This window comes from Hyla sarda, chromosome 5, assembly GCF_029499605.1.
Source record: "Hyla sarda isolate aHylSar1 chromosome 5, aHylSar1.hap1, whole genome shotgun sequence".
NCBI lineage: Eukaryota > Metazoa > Chordata > Amphibia > Anura > Hylidae > Hyla > Hyla sarda.
Genome location: NC_079193.1, coordinates 25352112 through 25373583, shown reverse-complemented (window position 1 = coordinate 25373583; position 21472 = coordinate 25352112). Strand labels below are relative to the sequence as shown.

The window sequence follows — 21472 nt, the reverse complement described above, 5'->3', positions numbered from 1 at the left end:
TTTTCGGAGGATCCATTGGGGGACAGAGACTGTGGGTATAGGCTGCTGCCACTAGGAGACGCTGACACTAGGCAACAAAAAGAAAGTCGGCCCCTCCTGGCAGGATATACTCCACCTACAGACTCTGAGCTAATCAGTTTAGTCCCAAAGCAGTAGGAGAGGACGGACAGAGAAAGAAAAAAAAATGCAACTGTCCGAGGGAACCACAGACAAAAAATAACCGAACCAACCCCCGGACAGACAACTGAACCAAGGACACCAGAACAAATGGGTAGGTGCTATGTCCCCCAATGGATCTGAGAAAGATTTTATGGTAAGCATAAAAAAATCTACTTTTCTCGGTCGGCTCCATTGGGGGACACAAAGACCATGGGACGAAACAAACCAAAGCAGTCCCCGGGGTGGGAGAGAACTCCAGCAACTCAGGTGGAACGCTGGGCCACAGCCGCCTGCAACACCTTGTGACCCAAGCCGGCATCAGCAGATGCAAAAGTGTGCACCTGGTAAATTTTAGTCTGGCCACCTTACAGACTTGCAAGGCCGAGGCCCCATTGCGCAGAGCCCAGGAGGCCCAGACGGATCGAGTGGAATGAGCTGAGACCCCGAAAGGCAGAGTTTTCCCTTTGCAGCAGTAGGCTTCCAAGATGGTGGAACGAATCCACCGCAAAATGGTCGCCTTTGAAGCAGGAAGTCCCCTACAATGACCCTCCAGAAGCACAAAGAAAGAGTCACACTGACAGAAAGATGAAGTGACCGAAAAGTAAATGCGAACGGCCTGAGCCACGTCCAGACAATGAAGCAAACGTTCCCTGGGTTCAAAGGTATAACCAGTTCACCCCTTAGCCGCCACTAGCCGCTTCACGGATTCAGCCCGGACAGTGCTGGCAGGTAATGTATGAGGAAAGAAGGAATATCCAGCGCAGCAAGAGCTCAAATACAAGAAACAGCAGCACACAGGAATGAGAACAGCAGTGACGCTTTTCAATCGTCTAAGCGATCTTAGTCATACTGGCACCTGGGTTGGGACGGAGCTAGGCAGGATGATATCCTCATTCAGGGGAAAAGAGGATACTATCTTAGGTAAAAAGGTGGGGATCGGTCAGAAAACGACTTTGTCCTGGTGCAGGACCAGGTAGGGGGAACGGCAGGAGAGAGCCACCAACTCAGAAATTCTCCAGATGGAAGTGACCGCAATGAGGAAAGCCACCTTCCAGGAAAGAACACAAACCTGAGAACAGGTTCAGATCCCACAGAGATGTAGGGGATCTGTACAGCGGAGCCGCATGAGCTACGCCCTATAGAAAAGTGCGGATGTAAGGATCAGACGCCACGGGGCGCTGAAAGAGAATGGATAGAGCACCTGACACCTGACCCTTAAGAGAACTGAAGGCCAAGCGGTGCTCCAGTCCAGACTGTAAAAAGGAAAGCAGGCGCGGAAGGGAGAAGACAACTGGTGCAAAAGATTGAGACTCACACCACCGAAAGCAAGACCGCCAAGCACTGTGGTAAATCTTTGCAGAGGAAGGCTTACAAGCCCTGATCATTATGCAGATCACCTGGGGAGAGAACCCCTGGCCCTTAGGACTGCGGTTTCAACCAAATGCAGCCAAATGTAGTCAAATGCAGCGACCGTAAACTGAGGTGGCAAAGGGGATACTGAGAAAGGAGGTCGGGACGAACAGGGAGGCGCAGAGCTACGTCGGCCACTAGGCGAATGATGTGGGCGTACGTCTGGGCCAGTCCAGAGCCACCAGAATGGCGGAGACGCCCTCCTTTTTGAGCTTCCTCAGGACCCTGGGAAGAGGAGGGAAGAGATAGGGGAGGACGCAGTGCGACCAGGGGATCACTAAGGTATCCACTGCCAGAGCCAGAGGATCCCTGGACTTTGTGACGAAGCGAGCAACCTTCTGGTTGTGGCGAGACGCGAAGAGGTCCACATCTGGACTCCCCCAGAGGTTGCCGATTTTTCGCAAACACCTCCGGATGAAGAGACGACTCACTAGGGTCGGCAGAGGAGCGGCTGAGGAAGTCCGCCTCCCAATTGTCCACCCCCGGGATGTGAATCGCAGAGATGGAGGGAACTCTGAGTTTTGCCCAGAGCAGGATCCTGGAGACCTCTGTCATAGCTGTGGGGCTGCGGGTGCCGCCCTGGCAATTGACACACAGCACAGCCGTGGAGTTGTCAGACTGGACACGAACAGGACGATCTTGGAGAAGTCGCTCACAATGGAGGAGACAAAGGTAAATTGCCCGGAGTTCCAGGATGTTGATGGGGAGAAGAGCTTCTTGAGGGGACCAATGGCCCTGTACCGTCTGATCCTGGAAGACTCCCCCCGATCTCTGAGGCTGGCGTCCGTCGTGATGACCTGCCGGTGAAGAGCCAAAGAAGAGGATACTGGAGCCACCACGAGAGGGACTGGCGAATCCTGGGGGGCGGGAGAAGAATCCCACGATCGAGGGAAAGTGTAGACTTTTCCCACCGGGATAGAAGGGCCAGTTGAAGAGGGTGACAATGAAACTGGGCAAAGGGAACAGCTTCCATGGCCGCCACCATCCGACCCAGGACTTCCATGCAGAACCAAATGGAAACTGGAACAGGACGACGGAGAAGATGAACGCCTGTTAACAGAGAGCGGTGATTGTACGGCGGGAGACGAACCTGGGCAGCCGCCGTGTCGAACTGGAGTCCCAAGAAGATCAGAGACTGGGTGGGAGTCCGGTTGGACTTTTCCTGGTTGACCACCTAGCCAAAGTGGGACAAGGTCTGTAGAGTGAGAAGGAGACTCTCCTGATTCTGGTCCCTGGTTGGAGCTTTGATCAGGAGGTCATCCCGGTAAGGGATCACGGACACACCCCGGTTGCGAAGGACAATCACCTTCTTTAGGACCTTGGGGCCGTGGCCAGGCCAAAAGGAAGGGCCTCAAACTAAAAATGGCCCTCACGAATAGTGAAGCGGAGATACTGCTGATGAACCGGAAAGATTGAGATGTGAAGGTAACCGTCCCAGATATCCACCGATGAAAGAAACTTTCCTTGGTCCATGGATGCCACCACAGAATGGAGTGACTCCATATGGAAATGACGCAGGAGTAGGTGGCATTTGAGGAGCTTCAGATCCAGGATCGGGCGGACGGAGCCCCCTTTTTTGGGGACGACGATAAGATTTGAGTAGAAACCCTTAAAACGCTTGGGAGGAACTGGGACGATCACTCCCTAATAAGCGAGAAGGGTCTGAAGTGCGACCCGAAAGGCCACCGCCAAGGAAGGAGAATGATGAAGTCGGGATCGAAAAAAGCGGTCCCTTGGTAAAGAAGCAAACTTGATCCGATAGCCGTCGGAAACGACAACTCAGACCCAAGAGTTCTGCACTTGGGCAAGCCAAATGTCCGGGAACAGGGACAAACGAAAATAATTCCCAGGTGGGGGCATCCCTTCAGGCGGAGGGAGGCTTACGGGTGTCCGACTTGGCTGCAAAGCAGCCTGAATGCTTATCAGACTTCCCAGAAGGGCATGTCTTGTGAAGGCGCGGGCCTGACTACCCGACCCGATCCAAAGGACCGAAAGGGCCGAAAGGATGTTGACTTCTGGCAGGAGTCGGTACAGCGGGACTTAGGAGCGGTAGTAAGGAGCTCTTACCTCCAGTAGCCTCGGAGATAATCTCATCCAGGCATTTTCCGAAGAGCAGAGTACCGGAGAAAGGAAGATCCGTGAGAGACTTCTTAGAAGCGGCATCGGTGTCCCATGCCTTCAGCCACATGGAGCGACGAATCGCCATCAGGTTACCTGTGACAAAAGCCATACAACAGGCAGACTGCAAGGAAGCAGAGCACAAGTAGTCTTTAGCATTGGAGAGTTGAAGTGCAAGATCCACCAAATCTTCCAAAAGGGCCCCAGACAAAATGCAGAGTTGGGAAGCCCAAACCGATTATAGGGCTTTGGACACCCAAGCAGAAGCAAAAGCAGGAAGCAAAGATGAACCTACCGCTTCAAAGACGAACTTGGCCAGATTCTCAATCCTCGTGTCCGCTGGATCCTTAAAGGAGGCCGCATCCGACAATGGCAGAGTTGTCGATTTCGACAGATGGGAACCCGGAGGATCAACAGCAGGCGGCATCATCCATTTCGTTATCAAGTCCTGGGCAAATGGAAACTGCGCCTGAACCTTCTTAGTCACTTGGAAGCGTTTATCTGGATGCTTCCATGCCGCTTCCAGTAAGGTGTCAAATTCAGCTGAATACCATAGGGGAGCGATTAAAGGAGACTTCTGGAGCTGGGTCCGACGTTCCGGGGTCCTCTAGGTGAAAGGTGCCCCTGATGGCTGACACCAAGCTGTCCACCATGTCGGGCACGCTGATTCAGTCCTCTGGATCAGATCTAGAACCTGACGCCTCATCTCCCAGCTCCTCAGGAGAACGGGAGCGGGTGGAGGTAGCCTTAGATGAAGGTGAGGCGAACCTGGCACATATACCTGGAGACCTAGGACGGCGACCAGGAGAGCGGCCCTTAGAGCAGTGGTGCTGCCGGGGTGGAGGAGCGAGACCCATGAGGAGAGCGCCTGTCTCGAGCTCTGGATTCCGGAGAAGAGCCAGAGGATAACACCTTAAGGCGCTTGTGAGATCGCCCGAAACAAGGATCAGGGGAAGGGGAGCGAGCCTCTCTGGAGGACGGGCGTAAGGAAGATCTCTCCAAGGCAGTCACCACGGAACAGGAAACCCACGCCAGGTCGGAAATCGACTGGGATAGAGAGTAAACCCATTCCGGAGGGGGGGGAGCAAAGCCTGCACGCTCCGGCAGGACATCCTGGGAGGCAGTACCAGGAGGGCCGGGGGAGCGCAGTGGTGCAGGCATTTTAGTTTTGCAGCCCACACAAGAGTAATAAGTGACCAGGGCCACAGTGACCTGTCTGGAGGGGGGGTCAGGTCTGGGTTCGGACATAGGTGCAAGGAAAAAATAAGTTAGCAAAAAAAATAGAGCAGTCTCACCCAGTTTCTGTGTCCCTCAGAAGGAGAGGAGAAGCAGGCTGTAGCGTTAGAGCAGGCACTCTGTAGAGGAAAAAGAGAGAGCAGGAGAGAGAGGGGAGGGCCCAGCATAAGGAGAAGGGAGGCGGAGCAAGATCCAGCCTGGTCCTCATTGGAGGAAACAAGGAGGCACCCAGAAATGACCCCTAGTGCGCGCACTGAACGGTAATAGGACAGTGGTGGGAAGGGGGCAGGTACCCGCGCCGAAATGCCTGGCCGGCAGGAAGTAGGCCGTGATATAGGCCGCAGCCTCAATTAAATGACCCCCAGCTCTCCGGTCGTCTTACACGTGGAGGCGGGTGAAAGTGAAAGTAACTGCCGGCTGTGCAGCACAGCTGACAGGGGAGAGAGGCGCATAGGCTGAAGGTAGCGGTGGTCAGCGCACCGCTCGCTAATATAAGGGGAACTGCAGAGCTGCGGGGCTCTGAAGAATGCACCGTTACGGAGAGCTGGCCCTGAAAACTGACAGAGCAAAATGGACTTCAGGATGGCCGAGCAAGGGAAACTGGGCCCAAAACAGGGGGACTCCAGGGGTTGATAACCCCAAATAAAAGATAGACCCCAGGAAAAAGAGGGGAGAGGGAGGGGGGAAAATACTCACCCTGTCCTGGGAAAACTTACCTACTGAAGTCTTCAGCCAGCCATTAAACACCTGCATCACGCTGGACTGAGACAGCGAGACGAGCAGGGAAGGTAGGGGGACCTGGACCCAAAGTACAACCCCAGGTGCTGGCTGGTGGCGAGAAGGGGTTGACAGTGAATAACTCTATGCCTGTGCCCCTTCTTCGCATATGGGGGAACAGGTGGCGCCATGCTCCTGAACCCACACCTAAAAAGAGAGAAATAAAAGGGAGAAAAAATCGAAATACACATCCCTGAACTAAAAAATAAGAAAGTAAAAGACCTGGTCTGGAGAACTCTAGGAGGGGACGACTTTCTTTTTGTTGCCTAGTGTCAGCGCCTCCTAGAGACAGCAACATATACCCACGGTCTCTGTGTCCCCCAATGGACCCGACCAAGAAAAATATAAACATACACACACATGCTTACACAACAGACACCATGTAAACTAGATAGATATGAGATAGAGATAGATAGAGAGATAGATAGATATGAGATAGATAGATATGAGATAGATAGATATAGAGATAGATATGAGATAGAGATAGATAGATATGAGATAGATAGATATAGAGATAGATATGAGATAGAGATAGATAGATATGAGATAGAGATAGATAGATATGAGATAGAGATAGATAGATATAAGATAGATAGATATGAGATAGATAGATATGAGATAGATAGATAGATATGAGATAGATAGATATAGAGATAGATAGATAGATATAGAGATAGATAGATATGAGATAGAGATAGATAGATATGAGATAGAGATAGATAGATATAAGATAGATAGATATGAGATAGATAGATATGAGATAGAGATAGATAGATATGAGATAGATAGATATGAGATAGATAGATATGAGATAGATAGATAGATAGATAGATATGAGATAGAGATAGATATGAGATAGAGATAGATATGAGATAGATAGATATGAGATAGAGATAGATATGAGATAGAGATAGATATGAGATAGAGATAGAGATAGAGATAGATAGATAGATATGAGATAGATAGATATGAGATAGATATGAGATAGATAGATATGAGATAGATAGATATGAGATAGATAGATATGAGATAGATAGATATGAGATAGATAGGAGATAGATAGATAGATAGAGATAATGTATATACACACACACACACACACACCCCATGTAAATAAGTTTTTAGTTGCAGCAAAGTGATCAAAGGGATTATCCCAAGATTATAACTTCTCCTCTATCCACATGATTTGAGGGGGTCCCAGTAATCAGACCCCCACTAATCAGATACTTATCACCTATATCTTGCTATGGGACTGTGGAAGAGAACTGAGTCTAGTGCTGGACTATCTCAGTCAATCTAATAGTGAGTAAATGGAGCAGCTGTGCACAAAACTCTTGTTCACAGGGACAACAGACATCAGTTTTGGTGATTGGTTGAGGTCCAGGTGGTCGGACCCTCACCTATCAGATATCCTGTAGATAGGTTATAAGTTATAACCACAAGATGTAATTATATGTTGTAAATACAGGACACGCAATTGTGACAGTTCTGTGTTCTGCTACAAAGAAAGACGAGGTCTGCGCCCAGTTCTTCTGCTGAATGTGGCACTACTGTGATAGCTACAGACCAGGGGTTCCCAACCAGTGTGTCTCCAGCTGTTGCAAAACTACAACTTCCAGCATGTCCAAACAGCCTTTGGCTGACCGGGCATGCTGGGAGTTGTGGTTTTACAACAGCTGGAGGCTCGCTGCTTGGAAAATGTTGGTACAGACTGTAAAGGAGGGATCTGGCAATGCAAAGTGTACGTGCCGTGGGTTCCTTAAAATGTGCATTGTATAAAACACAAGTATAATCCTATCCTCCAGCATAGTTAGTAGGTTCTTGCGAGTTACTCACCAGCATGCATAATGTATTGGTGCCCATTGGTCATTGTCCAGTTGGTTGACAGAAAATCCTTCATCTAGTAGTTTGCTGAGCAGCCCGGTGTCCCCCTCACAGGCGCTGCGGTGCAGAGGGAAGTCGTCCACCCACTGGCGCTCTCTAGGGGAAAAAAAGAATAATAAACTAAAACAATCACTAGGATGCACAACATTATACTCTGAATCAATGTGTACATAAATAGCGTGACTTTGTTGCACACTATGTTTAAATTCTGATTTAAAGGGGTACTCCGCCCCTAGACATCTGACTGACCATGGGGGTGCCGCAGCTGGGACCCCTGTGATCTCTGTGCACGCTGGGTGCCGGCGGCGGGGGTCGTGACATCATGGCCACACCCCTCGTGATATCACGGCCAGGCCCCCTCAAGGCAAGTCTATGGGAGGGGGCGTGGCGGTGCCACGCCCCCTTCCATAGACTTGCATTGAGGGGGCGCAGCATAATGTCACAAAGGGTGTGGCCATGACATTTCGACCCCCGCCGCCTGTTCTAAGCGTTCGGAACCAAATGTTCCGAGCACTGGGGCAGCGGAGTACCCTTTTAAAATCTTCAGGCTGTTGGTAAATGGAAACAGTCAGGGTCTGAAACCTTTAGAGCCTTCCTACTTCCAGCTGAGCATTTGCTATAGATCAGTGGTCTTCAAACTGTGGACCTCCAAATATTGCTAAACTACAACTCCCAGCATGCCCAGACAGCCAACGGCAGCAAACAGAGGTCTTCTTTACATAATAAATAATAAGACTGGACACAGGTAAATAGATATTGATAGTGTGCCAAGGGTCTGCACAGCCAGGTAAAGATCTAAGGATTACATGAGTATTCATACATCGGAGTAGGCTATCTAATACTGAGACTTAAAGGGGTACTCCGCTTGAATTTTTTTTTTTTTTATCAACTGGTGCCAGATTGTTAAACAGATTTGTAAATTACTTCTATTTAAAAATCTTAATCCTTTGCATTAGTTGCAGATTGCTCTCTCCACCCATTGAAGCAGACAGGCTCCCTGTCATCAGCTGACTAGTGAGTCAGGTCTCGGCCGCATTGCAACCTGGGAAAAATCTGAGACAACAGTCATTTTGTATGCTGATAAAAATAAATATTGGGGTGAAAATCACATAAGAATTGTGAGAAAACCGTCACACACAGGTACAGACACTATATTATGGACTACACTAACTTTACTGCCCCTGTAGCATAGTCAAATAGAAAAAATTCCCGGAATACCCCTTTAAGATTTTTAAATGGAAGTAATTTACAAATTTACAAATTGTTTAACTTTCTGGCTAAAGTTGATGAAAAAATGCTTTCCAGGGGAGTACCCCTTTAATAGTCTACAAATGCATCAGATGTATTACACTGGCTCAAGCTGTTTGGTAAATCAGGCAAATCTACAAATTGCCGAATCTAAGTCTAGATAAGCCATTAGTTGACGTATGTTGCTGTCTTTCCACGTTCCACAAAAATCCCCAAAATTTTAGCATAAACTTTTGTGGCCACAGCAAGGCCCCTTTCCTGCCAAGTAAGGAACTAGTGCAGTGTTTCCCAACCAGGGTGCCTCCAGCTGTTGCAAAACTACCACTCCCAGCATGCCCGGACAGCCTAAGGCTGTCTGAGCATGCTGGAAGTTGTAGTTTTTTAACAGCTGGAGGCACACTGGTTGGGAAACCCTGAACTAGTGCCTTAAAAAGTCATCATAAATGAAGCGCAAGGCATGCATGCCAGTTTTTAGTGTAGATAGATACAGAATTCTGGCGCATTTGCAATAGTAAATTTACAATAGTATTGAATGAATATATGAAATATATGGAGTTCATGAGATATCACTGCAGCATACTTGTCTTCCATGACGCTGCTCATGCTCCTCTGCCACTTGTCTCTTTTTGGAATCTGGATCTTGGAGTAGTCGGGGGCACCCAGCCCAAAATATGGGTTAATCACCACTTTATCAACCTGCCACAAAATGAGAATATTAATAATAATAATAATAGATCATAATAATAGATCATAATGATGATAATAATAATAATAATAGATAATGATCATAATAATAATTAATAATAATAGATGATCATAATAATAATAAATAATAATAATAATAGATAATAATAATAGATAATGATGATAATAAAATTAATAATGATAATAATAGATAATGATGATAATAATAGATAATGATAATAATAATAATGATAATAATAGATAATAAAATTAAATAATAATAATAGTAGATGATCATGATAATAATAATAATTCCTTTTTATTTATATAGGGCCAACATATTCCCCAGCCCTGTGTGGCACTTGTCATCACTCAAATTGGCCCCTGTCCCCCCATGGAGCTCACAATCTAAAGTTTCCTATCGTGAAATGAAACCCATGCAAATAGAGAGAGAACATACAAACTCCATGCAAATAGAGAGAGAACATACAAACTCCATGCAAATAAGATATAGTTAAAGGACCGGATACCCAACACAGGCCTGCAACCTGTTTCTAATTCTCTAATGCTAGGACATACTAACATATTACAGTTTTGTTTCCAAACCTCTGACTTTCCGGCTGTTGCCAAACTACAACACCCAGCATGTCCATATGCTGGGAGTTTTGCAACAGCTTGAGAGCCACAAGATGGAGAGGACTGATCTATAGGAACAGGGAGGCAATCTAGGTTGGGATGCTCTTGTTCCATTTCTTCTCTGGCTTTAGGAGTATACTTTTCAATACAAACCAGTTACCAATACCCTGCACTTTTTGGGGAATAGTGCACTAGCCTCCCTATAATTCAGAGTTCCACCAAGCTTTAGTGCAAGAATAGGCAACCTTTGCTACTGCCGATGTGTTGGACTACATCTCCCATAATGCTTTGGCAGCATTTTGGCTCTAAGAGCATCATGGGAGGTGTAGTCCAACACATTTGCAGTGGCAAAGGTTGCCTATGTCTGTTGAAATGATGCACTCAGATAGGGTTTTCTTCTCTAGGAGTGTATTTGTTGGTCAAATTTTTCCTTGATATATATATATATATATATATACACACACACACACACACATATATATATATATATATATATATATATATATATATCAACTGATTAAACAGATTTGTAAATTGCTTCAATTAAAAAATCTTAATCCTTTCAGTACTTATCAGCTGCTGAAGTTGAGTTGTTATTTTCTGTCCAGAGCAGGGACTGTCCAGAGCAGGAGAGGTTTGCAATGGGGATTTGCTCCTACTCTGGACAGTTCCTGAGACAGAAAGAGGTGTCAGCAGATAGCACTGTGGTCAGACAGAAAAGAACAACTCAACTTCAGCAGCTAAGTACTGGTAGGATTAAGATTTTTTAATAGAAGTAAATTGCAAATCGGTTTAACTTTTTGTAGCCAGTTGATATGAAAAAAAAAATTATTTTCACCGGAATACCCCTTTAACCCCTTAACGACGCAGGACGTAAATGTACGTCCTGGCGACGCGGTATTTAATGCACCAGGACGTACATTTACGTCCTGAGCATAACCGTGGGCATCGGAGCGATGCCGGCATCATGTGCGGCAGGTCCCGGCTGTGGACCCGCGGATGTCTGCCATTAACTCCTCAGATGCCGTGATCAATACAGATCACGGCATCTGCAGCATCGCGATCACTTAACAGGATGATCGGATAGCCCGCAGCACTGCCGCGGCGATTCGATCATCCTGCACGGCAGACGGAGGTCCCCTCACCTGGCTCCGCTGTCTTTCGCAAGTCTTCTTCTCTGATCTGCCTTCCCGCAGACCAGAGCGGAAGATGACCGATAACCCTGATCACTGCTATGTCCTATACATAGCACTGAACAGAATTAGCAATTGAATGGTTGCTATAAATATTCCCCTATGGGGACTATAAGAGTGTAAAAAAAGAAGTAAAAAAAAATGTGAAAACCCCCCTCCCCCAATAAAAACGTAAATTGTCCCATTTTCCCTATTTTACCTCCAAAAAGTGTAAAAAAAAATATTTTATATACATATTTGGTATCGCCGCGTGCGTTAATATCCGTACTATTAAAATAAAATGTAAATGATCCCGTACGGTGAACGGCATGAACGTAAAAAAAAAAAAAAAAAAAAAAGTCCAAAATAGCTGCTTTTTAATAACATTTTATTCCCCCAAAAAATTATAAAAAATGTAATAAAAGTGTTGTATAAGCAAATATGGTATTAATAAAAAGTACAGATCACGGCGCAAAAAATGAGCCCTCATACCACCGCTTATACGGAAAAATAAAAAATTATAGGTCTTCAAAATAGGGGGATTTTAAACGTACTAATTTGGTTAAAAAGTTTGCGATTTTTTTTTTTAAGCGCAACAGTAATAGAAAACTATATTATCATGGGTATCATTTTAATCGTATTGACCCAGAGAATAAAAAACACATGTCATTTTTACCATAAATTGTACGGCGTGAAAACAAAACCTTCCAAAATTTGCAAAATTGCGGTTTTCTTTTTAATTTCCCCACACAAATAGTATTTTTTTTGGCTGCGCCATACATTTTATGGTAAAGTGAGTGATGGCATTACAACGGACAACTGGTCGCGCAAAAAACAAGCCCTCATACTAGTCTGTGGATGAAAATATAAAAGAGTTATGATTTTTTGAAGGGGAGGAGGAAAAAACAAAAGCGTAAAAATAAAATTGTCTGAGTCCTTAAGGTCCAAATGGGCTGAGTCCTTAAGGGGTTAAGGTGCCCATACACTTTAGTAAAAAGTGTGCCAAAGCCACTGCAGCATTTGGCCTATGGTCTTAGGTGTATGGTGGCCTCCCATGTCTCCACCAACAGATTATGATGGGGTGTGTTGTATTTTCACTGCCCAACCCTTCTGTTCTCAGAGGAATAAGCAAGAGAAGTCTGACAGTGGTTTACCCCTCCCATCCCCATAGGGAACACATCATCACTTTGCCATGCTAAACATGGAGGTCGGGAGAGATAACTGAAAATGTATGGCCCCCTTTAACTCCCTTCTATTTACTTTAGGGTAAGAGAAGGGATGTGTATGTTCACCATTAGTCTTAGTTACCATAAGGAACAGTACTGTTTGGCGCTTACGTACCCTGTTGGTATACTGCAGATCTGATCCAAACAGGGGGTTGTAAATGCACACATCTGCTTTCTCCAGAGCCATCATTTTGCTCTTGATTTCCAAGGCGGTGTATCCCATGTGCAGTGAATCTTCGGTCTGCCCCGCCTCTGTAGAATATGCTGGGTTTGTCACGTTGGTCTTAATCCTATCTAGAGGAGATGGACGGAACAGTGCGGAAATAGCGTGAGACTTGGTGTGTTGTTCATTGAGCCACCTGTGTAAGAAAAAACTTAGAGGTCAGATAATTTTATATATACAATCATGTTATACACATAAATTACTTACTTCATAGCTACACTTACTATTCTGCTGGTGAGGTCACTGTATATACATTACATTACTTATCCTGTACTGATCCTGAGTTATATCCTGTATTATACTCCAGAGCTGTACTCACTATTCTGCTGGTGGGGTCACTGTGTATATACATTACATTACTTATCCTGTACTGATCCTGAGTTATATTTTGTAACTCTTTTTATTATAAAAATACAAAACACATCCAATACAAAACATTTAAAAAAAACAAGCTTAACCAGCTATAACAAACATAACAAAAATAAAATTACAAAAACAAACTCTGCCTAACCGGCCAGCCCAAATTTACTAAAATAAACTTTTTCCCCATACCAAAATAACTCAAACAAACACGCATTCCCAAAAAAATAAAAAATATAAAAAAAAAATTTACATTAAAATAGCCCAATTTGGCTTATAAAAAATATATAAACATAACATAAAAACAAAACAAAAAGAAAAGGAACATAAAAGTAGCACAGCTTGGCTATAACTCAAAAATGATCCTTACCCAGGGGAGAAATTTTTTTTTTTTTATAAATTGCTCAGCACAACTCGCTACAAAATAACGCTCTGCCTCCCAGCCAGAGATCCAAAGGTGAAAGAAGGGCAAGGAAAAGCAGCGTGGAGATGCGGCCGGAGAGAGGGCCCAAAGAGCCCAGCCCCACGCACCGTCCCCGCACGGCCACAAGGCCCGCGAAGCACGCCCAGCACGGCAGGGAGCAGAGGACGGCCAGAGAGGATCCGCGCGCAGCCCAGAATCCGGCGAGCGCCGGACCCAAAAAGAACAAGCCAGAATCGTAGAGGACAACACCGCCAAAAAGCGAGACCGCGTAGCCGGAGGCAAGGAGAGCAGAGACACCGGAGGGGAGCGGCCCCCGCAAGGAGAAAAATAAATAAAATACACAAACATGTGTACATGCATATACACAAACATACACACACACACACACACATATATATATATATATATATATATACATCCACACACATATACATACACACACACACACATGTACATACATACTTATACATGCACACATATACACACACATACATATACAATAAACATACACAAACACATATGACACCACTTTACTACTGGCCCAACTGCGACTATACACTATATAATATAAAACAATATAAATACAAAACACAATATATACAAAAATCACAGAAAATATACAAAAATATAATAAATACACTACAGAAAACACCTACACTAAAACTGTCCCCTCACCCACCCTGTACATGGGTCAGAGTCCATACCGTTCTCAAAGTCGAGCCCTTAACTGAGACATGTCAGGTCCCCAAAACACCACTCAAAAAATTAAAATAAAAAAAACACCAGCCACAAATACACCCTCCCAACCAACTAATTTACAAACTTATACACTCTGAACCACAACCCCCTTTAGGCCCAAGTTTGGTTGCCTGTAAGCCCTTCATACCATGTCAACTGAAAACAAAACAAAAAGCTAATGTGCACATGCATCAGCCCACCACCAGGGGGAAGGATGGCAGACCTGATACATAAATCATTTTGTACTCTTTCCCTAACTCCCCCTACAATTCTCCCTAATTCTATCCCTACAATAAATCTGTCCCTGCCCTCACCCTATATCTACCCCTATAACACTGCCCCTAACCCAAATATAAGGTATTCTACCCAAAAGGTTTAGTACCTAGGGCACATGAAATGAGAAACCTCTCCACAGGAGAGAAACCCTACTGGTACCAAGACTGTCATACTCCAAAGACCTGATCTTCCCGAGGTCACCGGTAATGTTCCTACAGACCTCCACCTCGGAGAGGATTTTCTGTTGGGTTGACACTAAGCACCGTGCGTTCCACGTGTAGTACCTAACCACTAAACTGACTAAGAATAAAGTGCCCAGATCTTGGCCACCCAGGTTCCTGATTGCCCCATAAGCCCATTCCGGGTAGGCAAGGCCGGCAAGTTGACTCCAGCTGATGGAAGCGACCACCCTGTTGTAGACCCCTATGTTAAAGGGACAATGAAGCAGGAAGTGGTCCATGCTTTCCAGCATGTCCCCGCACTCTTCTCGGGGACATCCCCGGTCATCAGAGCTCCTGCACTTCAGGTTGTCCCTTACACATAGCTTCCCCCGAAAGCAGCGCCAGGCCAAGTCCCAAAACCTCTGGGGGATCCTTTTCATGTTTAAAAGATACAACCCCACCCTCAGATCCCGACCTGGGCAGTCCCTGAGCACCAGAGGCTTCTGGAAGTGGGTCAACAGAACCCGTTTGTCAAGGAAACGCCTTGACTGGGTCCTGATCTCCCACACTCCCAGACCCCACCGACGTATCGCCTTCAGAGTCGGGGTAGCGTAAGCCGAAAGATATCCATGGGGCGTATGGAGGTCCTTCACTTGCCGTCCTGTCTCCCATTCCTGGAAGAAAGGCTGAAACCATTCCCTGCAGGAGAGTACCCACGGAGGAGCCCTCTCTTTCCAGAGGTTTGCAATGTTGGCTTTCAAGAAGGTGTTCGTTAAGAACACCACGGGGTTTACCATAGATACCCTAGTCTCCTCGTGTGGTACGTAACCTCCCTCTTGACTAGGTTCAACCTGTTCCCCCATAACAGTTGGAAAAACAGGCTGTAGACCCTAGTGTAGTAAGCCTCTGGTAAGATACATACACTGCCCAGATAGATAAACAAGGGGAGCAGGTACGATTTGATCAGGTGTACCCATTCCCTGAGGGTCATAGACCAACCCTTCCACTGGCTCACCCTCTGAGTGGCATCCCGGAGCTTACCATCCCAGTTTTTTTTTTTTTTTTAATCAGATATTTTTATTAATAGTTTAACCATTTTTAAATATACAACAATATTTCCCCAACAATAAAACCCCCACCCACCGTACATACAAACAATCCGTCACTTCCCTCTACAGGAGCAGGAATATACACAAGCAGTAAACTATAGGTTTTTATATACTCATATTCCAATAGGGAGACTCCCCCAATCCCAGCGCACACGACTCCAGCATGCAGCACCCCAGGCAATTCAACACAGCCACCAGAAGAGGAGAGAAAGAAAAGGGCAGACAAGGAAGAGAGTGAAGTCACATACAGAGAGTCCCCAGACCATAAGCCAATCCCAAGATAAACACAGGCCGAGGGGTCACAAGCAATTACGAACCAGTCCTCAGGGGGTCAAAATGGTGTACCCAGGGTCCCTAAATATTATCAAATTTCCGTTCAACTTTACGTTTAATATATATCCCTTTCTCCAAGCGTACTATCTGCCATATTCTGTTAATAAGATCAGCTTTACCCGGAGGAGCCAGTCTAATTACCATCCCAGTTTTTGGTGGGATAATCATCCTGGCCGAATGTGATGCCCAGAATTTTTGCTGACTCTTAGAGCCCTGGAAGGGTGTCCGGGAGATCAAACGTGAGATCTCCCCCTCCCAGCCAGAGACTTTCACACTTATCCCGGTTGATCTTGGGTCCGGATGCCTTCGCGTAGCGGTCCACCTCTGATATCACCACATCGACCTCCTCCCGTGAGGTGACGAAAATAGTGACATCATCAGTGTACGCCACCACTCTCTGGGCGACATCCGGCTCCGCCAGAGTCATTTTGACTCCCGCCAATGGCCCACAATCTACCCTCCGGACGAAGGGATCGATTGCTAACACATATAACAGCGGGCTCAAAGGACAACCCTGACGGACTCCGGACCCTACCTCAAAAGAGCGGCCAGACCAACCATTCACCAGCGGGAAACTCTCTGCCCCTGCATATAAGGTGACAAGCCAATTCACAAAAGTACTCGGTAAGCCATATCTCAGGAGGAAGGACCAGAGGTACTCGTGGTTCACCCGATCAAATGCTTTGGCCTGATCCAAGAACAGCATGTACCCCTTCCAGAGACCCGCACTACTCCGCTCCACTGCCTCCCTGACACTGAGGACAGCACTTAAGGTGCCGGGGTGCAAACTTCACCAACCGATTAAACAGTATCTTGGCCAGAAGCTTCCTGTCCGTATTGAGAAGAGCTATGGGCCTCCAATTCTCGATCCGGCTAGGATCTTTACCCTTTGACAGAAGAATCAGGGCTGACCTCCTCATTGACTTCGGCAGAGTGCCCGAGGAGACACTCATTGAATACCTCAGTCAAGAGGGGAGCTAAAGACTCCTTAAAGGTCCTGTACCACTCGGATGTTAAACCATCCGGACCTGGCGACTTCTTGGGGGCGAGCCCCTCGATCGCCAGTCTCACTTCCTCTTCCCTGATTTCTTCTACCAAAACATCAAGAGAGGGGTCTACCCCTGGCTCAGGAATAGTTTCAGCCAGGAAAGCCGACATCCCGTCTCGATCTAGATCCTTACTTCCCAAGAGATGCGAGGAGAAGGATCTGACGACCTCCAGGATCCCTGATCTGGACCGATTCAGAGATCCAGTACTATCAATCAGTCCTGGGACCACTTTACTACTCACTGACATCTTACAGTTCCTGTAAGGGTCGGGCGAGCGGTACCTCCCGTAATCCCTCTCAAAAACCAAAGATGCGTGTCTATTATACTGACACCTCATCAGCAAGGACTTCACTGTGGAGATATCCTCCCGACTACCTCCAGTCGAGACAAGGAGCTCGAGTTTCCTCCTCAGACCCTGATATAGGCAGTACCTATTCAGGGACCTGAGGCTCGAGAGCTGGCGGAAGAACCCCGCAACCCGCTTCTCGAATATCTCCCACCACTCTGACTTACTACTACAAAGGTCCAGTAAAGGTACCCGACTCTGAAGAAAATCCTCAAAAGGACTGTCTTATCTCCGCTTCCTCCAGGAGGGACAAATTCAGCTTCCAATAACCTTTACCCATCCAGGGGGTCTCTGAAACATTCAAGGAAAACAAAATCATACAGTGATCGGAGAATTCCACCTCAACCATGGACACTGCGGAAGAGACGGCTTCCTCCTTTAAATAAAACCTGTCTATCCTATACCTGCAGCTACCTCGATGATAGGTGGAGCCCACGTGGCCTGAGGGGCTCCGGATGCGGGCGTCCTCTAGGCGAGCTTCCCTAACTATATTATTGAGGGCCATGCTATCATAAGCCAGCGGACCATTGGAACCTCTCCTATCTTGGAACCTCGTGACATTATTGAAGTCCCCTCCAAAAATCACTTGCCGGCTAGTAAAAAGAAAGGGCTTAATCCTCATAAAGAGATCTTTGCGGCCCCACTTGGTTTGTGCGGCATAGAGGTTAATGAGCCGGAGCTCTTGCCCCTTCATGAGGACATCTAAGATCAGGCACCTCTCCATTTCTAACTCAATAACCCGTCGGCATTCAACCGGAGCGGTAAAAAGGACTGCCACCCCACTATACAGCTCAGCCGCAAGAGACCAGTGGGAGGGCCCACGCCTCCACTCTCTTCTGGCTTTAACCAGAGAGGCTAGATCTGACAACCTGGTCTCCTGTAAAAAGAAAATGTCGGCTTCAACACGCCCAAAAAAATCAAAGGCTGCGAATCTAGCCGTATCAGACTTTATACTAGCACAGTTAATGGATGCCAGCGTCAATGGGGTGAGTGCCGCCATCATGGGTGATTGAGTTAGACGGCCACACCTATATTTTTTCTTCCCCTTCTTCTTCGTTCCCTCATCCCCAGAAGAAGAAGAAAGGGCAGGACCGCTTTTACATCTTTTTTTGGACTCGCTTTGGTCCATATGGTCCCCGTCTCCGTCCGACCCTGGTCTAGCCCTGCCCTCCGAGGAAGGTGCCTCAACAGGACAGGGCCCAGTTCCCCCCAGAGGCTCTTTCTCCCTAGGCACCTCACCCTCACCTTCCCCCTCCAAGGAGGGGGAGGAGATGTTATCAAGGACGAGGTACCGGTTTGACAGGTCAACCAGAGGGGGGGCAGTCAGGCTTCCGTTTTGGACCCGGCCTGCAGTACAAGGGAGAGAGGGCTTGGACCTCTTCTTTCTACCTTTCCTTTTGCCCTTGTCTTTTTTTTTGGCCTTCTCTATACTCTCCTCATCCACACTTTCATAGTGGGAGGAATCGGAAGAGTCGGCCATATTGCCTTCCTCTTTGCCCAGTCTCTTGATCTCCTCATCCAGCACGTCCTCCTCCAGGGCTTCAGTAATTTCAGGGCCAACTTCAGGAGCAGGGGCCGGAGCTACCCCCGTCATTTGGGCACTCACCAGCTCCCTACTCCTACTCCGATTTTCCTCCCGCCTTAGTTTGTCGGGGCCCTTCCTCCTCACTAGCCCTGGTGCGCCCACATCCCTGCTCGTACCCTCTCCAACCGAGGCAACTTCACAGCTCTCCCCAGCCAGAGCGGCCGCCGCACGGGCGAAGGCGCTAGGACAACGGCTAAAAGGGTGCCCGAGGACACCACACAGATGGCAGCGGATCTGCCCACAGTATGCAGCCAGATGACCCACCCCACCACACAAAGCACAGACCTGTACAGTACAGGGTGCGCTAAATTGGGTGGGGCTACCGCACCTGTGACAGACCTTAGGCTGCCCCTGGTAGAAAACCTGGATCCTGTCACGTCCAAGGAAGGCGGCTGACGGAATGTGGGCAACCGTACTCCCTGAACGCCTGAGTTTGACGGAAAACGTCCAGGCCCCGGACTAGATCCCGTGCTCATCCAAGTTTTTCCTGGGCATGTCCGTCACATCCCCATACCGACAGAGCCAGGTTAAGCGCTGCGGAATCTGTAGGCGCTATATAAATAAATAAATAAATAAGTGATGTCCTAACAACAAAGTGACTCGTTACGGGTCAAAACGGTCACCTTATTGACTGAGTTCTGATGGGAAATCGCCTTTACGGCAAAACCCCGCCAGCCGGGCTCGTTCTTCGCCACCTCGTAGTTTAACCAGAAGAGTTCGAGACCCTCTGGCCGAACTAAACTGACGTCAAACTCGGACGAACCGTAGGGGTAGATCAGGGCAAAGATGTCACTCGCCCTGAATTCCATCTGGAGGAGGATCTCAACCACTTTAGCGTGAGGTGGGCACGCATCCTCACCCCTCCAAATGAGACGGACCACATTCCTGCGGTTATTGTCCTGCCCGGTTGTCGGGAGGGACCAGACCACCTCCCCATTCCGCTCTCGGAAAGCCCCCAAACTGTGCCTCTCTATCCAGAAAGACAGGTCGACCTCACCTCTTCCCTCTACCTGGATCGACCTGTCGCCCCTACGCAGAGCCTCCAGGAGGCGCTGTTGCAACTAACCCCCGGGGCCGGACGGAGACGGGGACCCACCCTGGACCCCCGCAGCGACATTAGCATAGCTCCTAGGAGCAGTCACTGCCGGGAGGGCAGCCGGACCAGACCCAGACTCAGACCCAGAACCACCATTCACACCACCACTCACATCATCCTTTTTTCCATCCATACCAGACTTCCCATTCGTACCACTACTCCCACCAACATTCACTCCACTGACACTCCTCTCATCCACAACACTACTACACTCAACATTTTGACATCCTGCACTCATACCCAGCCTAACTGATTCTGGGCTGGCTGGGAATTGTAGTACCGCTGGTTTAACCAAAGTCTTTTTTTCTGGCTTGGCTGCTGCTGGGGTCAATGCTGATGGCGATGGCTCCTCCTGAATGGGCAATGACACCTCCTGAGTCTGGGGCTGCCCCACTGAGCGCACCCCAGCTCCTCCCACGGCGCCATTGCGGGACACTGATCCCGGCACCGGGACACTCCCCACCCCCTCACAGGGGAGTGCCCCGCAGAACACACTGTACTCGGGGGACCGCCCCCACGGACCCAACACTCTCCAGCGCCCGGACACTACCCCCTCACAGGGGAGTGCCCCGCGGCGCCAGTAGTGCCCATAGTACTCGGGGAACCGCCCCCCGAGCACACGGCAGCGTAGCTCGCCTCTGGCACTTGGACACGCCCCCTGTCACCCTGGGGCGGTCCTGCAGTGCCAGAGCTGCCCGGCATGAGCCCATCCTGCCCTTCCCTACCAACAGGATGGGTGGGCTTCACAACTATTGCGTCCTCAACCTTTTGTCGCCCTACTGTACCCCCCATGCTGGTCCCGCTCCACCACAGGAACGGGGTTTGGCAGTTTGGGGGAGCCCGCAGCCTCAACCAGCTTTGCAGCTGGCCCAGACTGCTGGAAAGGGACAAATACATATTGTACTGTCTCCTTGGTCTTCCGCTTCTTGGACCTCTGCTTGACCACAACATCCTCACACTCATCGTCGCCAAAGGTGAAATTCTGGAGGTGGGCTGGGGACTCTTGCATCACAATTGCCCTCAGCAGACCCCCAGCCTCACTCTCCACGTCATCCTCCTCACTCTCACTTGGTGGTAGTGCCACCTGTCCAGCCTCAATGTAGCTGTCCTGGGTTTGGGTGTCACAGGGAGTAGCTACAGGCACAGCATCAACTTCCACACATTGTGCATTTTCCTCCATCTTCTCCTCTTCCTCCTTTCATCTTCACCACCATCCTCACTA

The 21472-nt window shown here is 48.0% G+C and overlaps 2 protein-coding genes across 8 annotated transcripts in view; one reads left to right on the top strand and one right to left on the bottom strand.

Annotated features, from left to right (window-relative positions):
* The window catches only part of ANKIB1 (ankyrin repeat and IBR domain containing 1), a 202525-nt gene that overhangs the window by 1415 nt on the left and 179638 nt on the right, over positions 1 to 21472 (top strand). The gene's annotated exons all lie outside the window — the stretch shown is intronic.
* The window catches only part of KRIT1 (KRIT1 ankyrin repeat containing), a 71476-nt gene that overhangs the window by 20436 nt on the left and 29568 nt on the right, over positions 1 to 21472 (bottom strand). For all 7 annotated transcript variants that reach the window (XM_056519041.1, XM_056519045.1, XM_056519040.1 and 4 more), the window contains 3 exons: positions 12666 to 12909; positions 9413 to 9528; positions 7537 to 7680 (listed from right to left, as the gene is read on the bottom strand). In XM_056519041.1, the coding sequence (XP_056375016.1) occupies positions 7537 to 7680; positions 9413 to 9528; positions 12666 to 12909 (504 nt within the window). The remainder of the gene's footprint in view (positions 1 to 7536; positions 7681 to 9412; positions 9529 to 12665; positions 12910 to 21472) is intronic.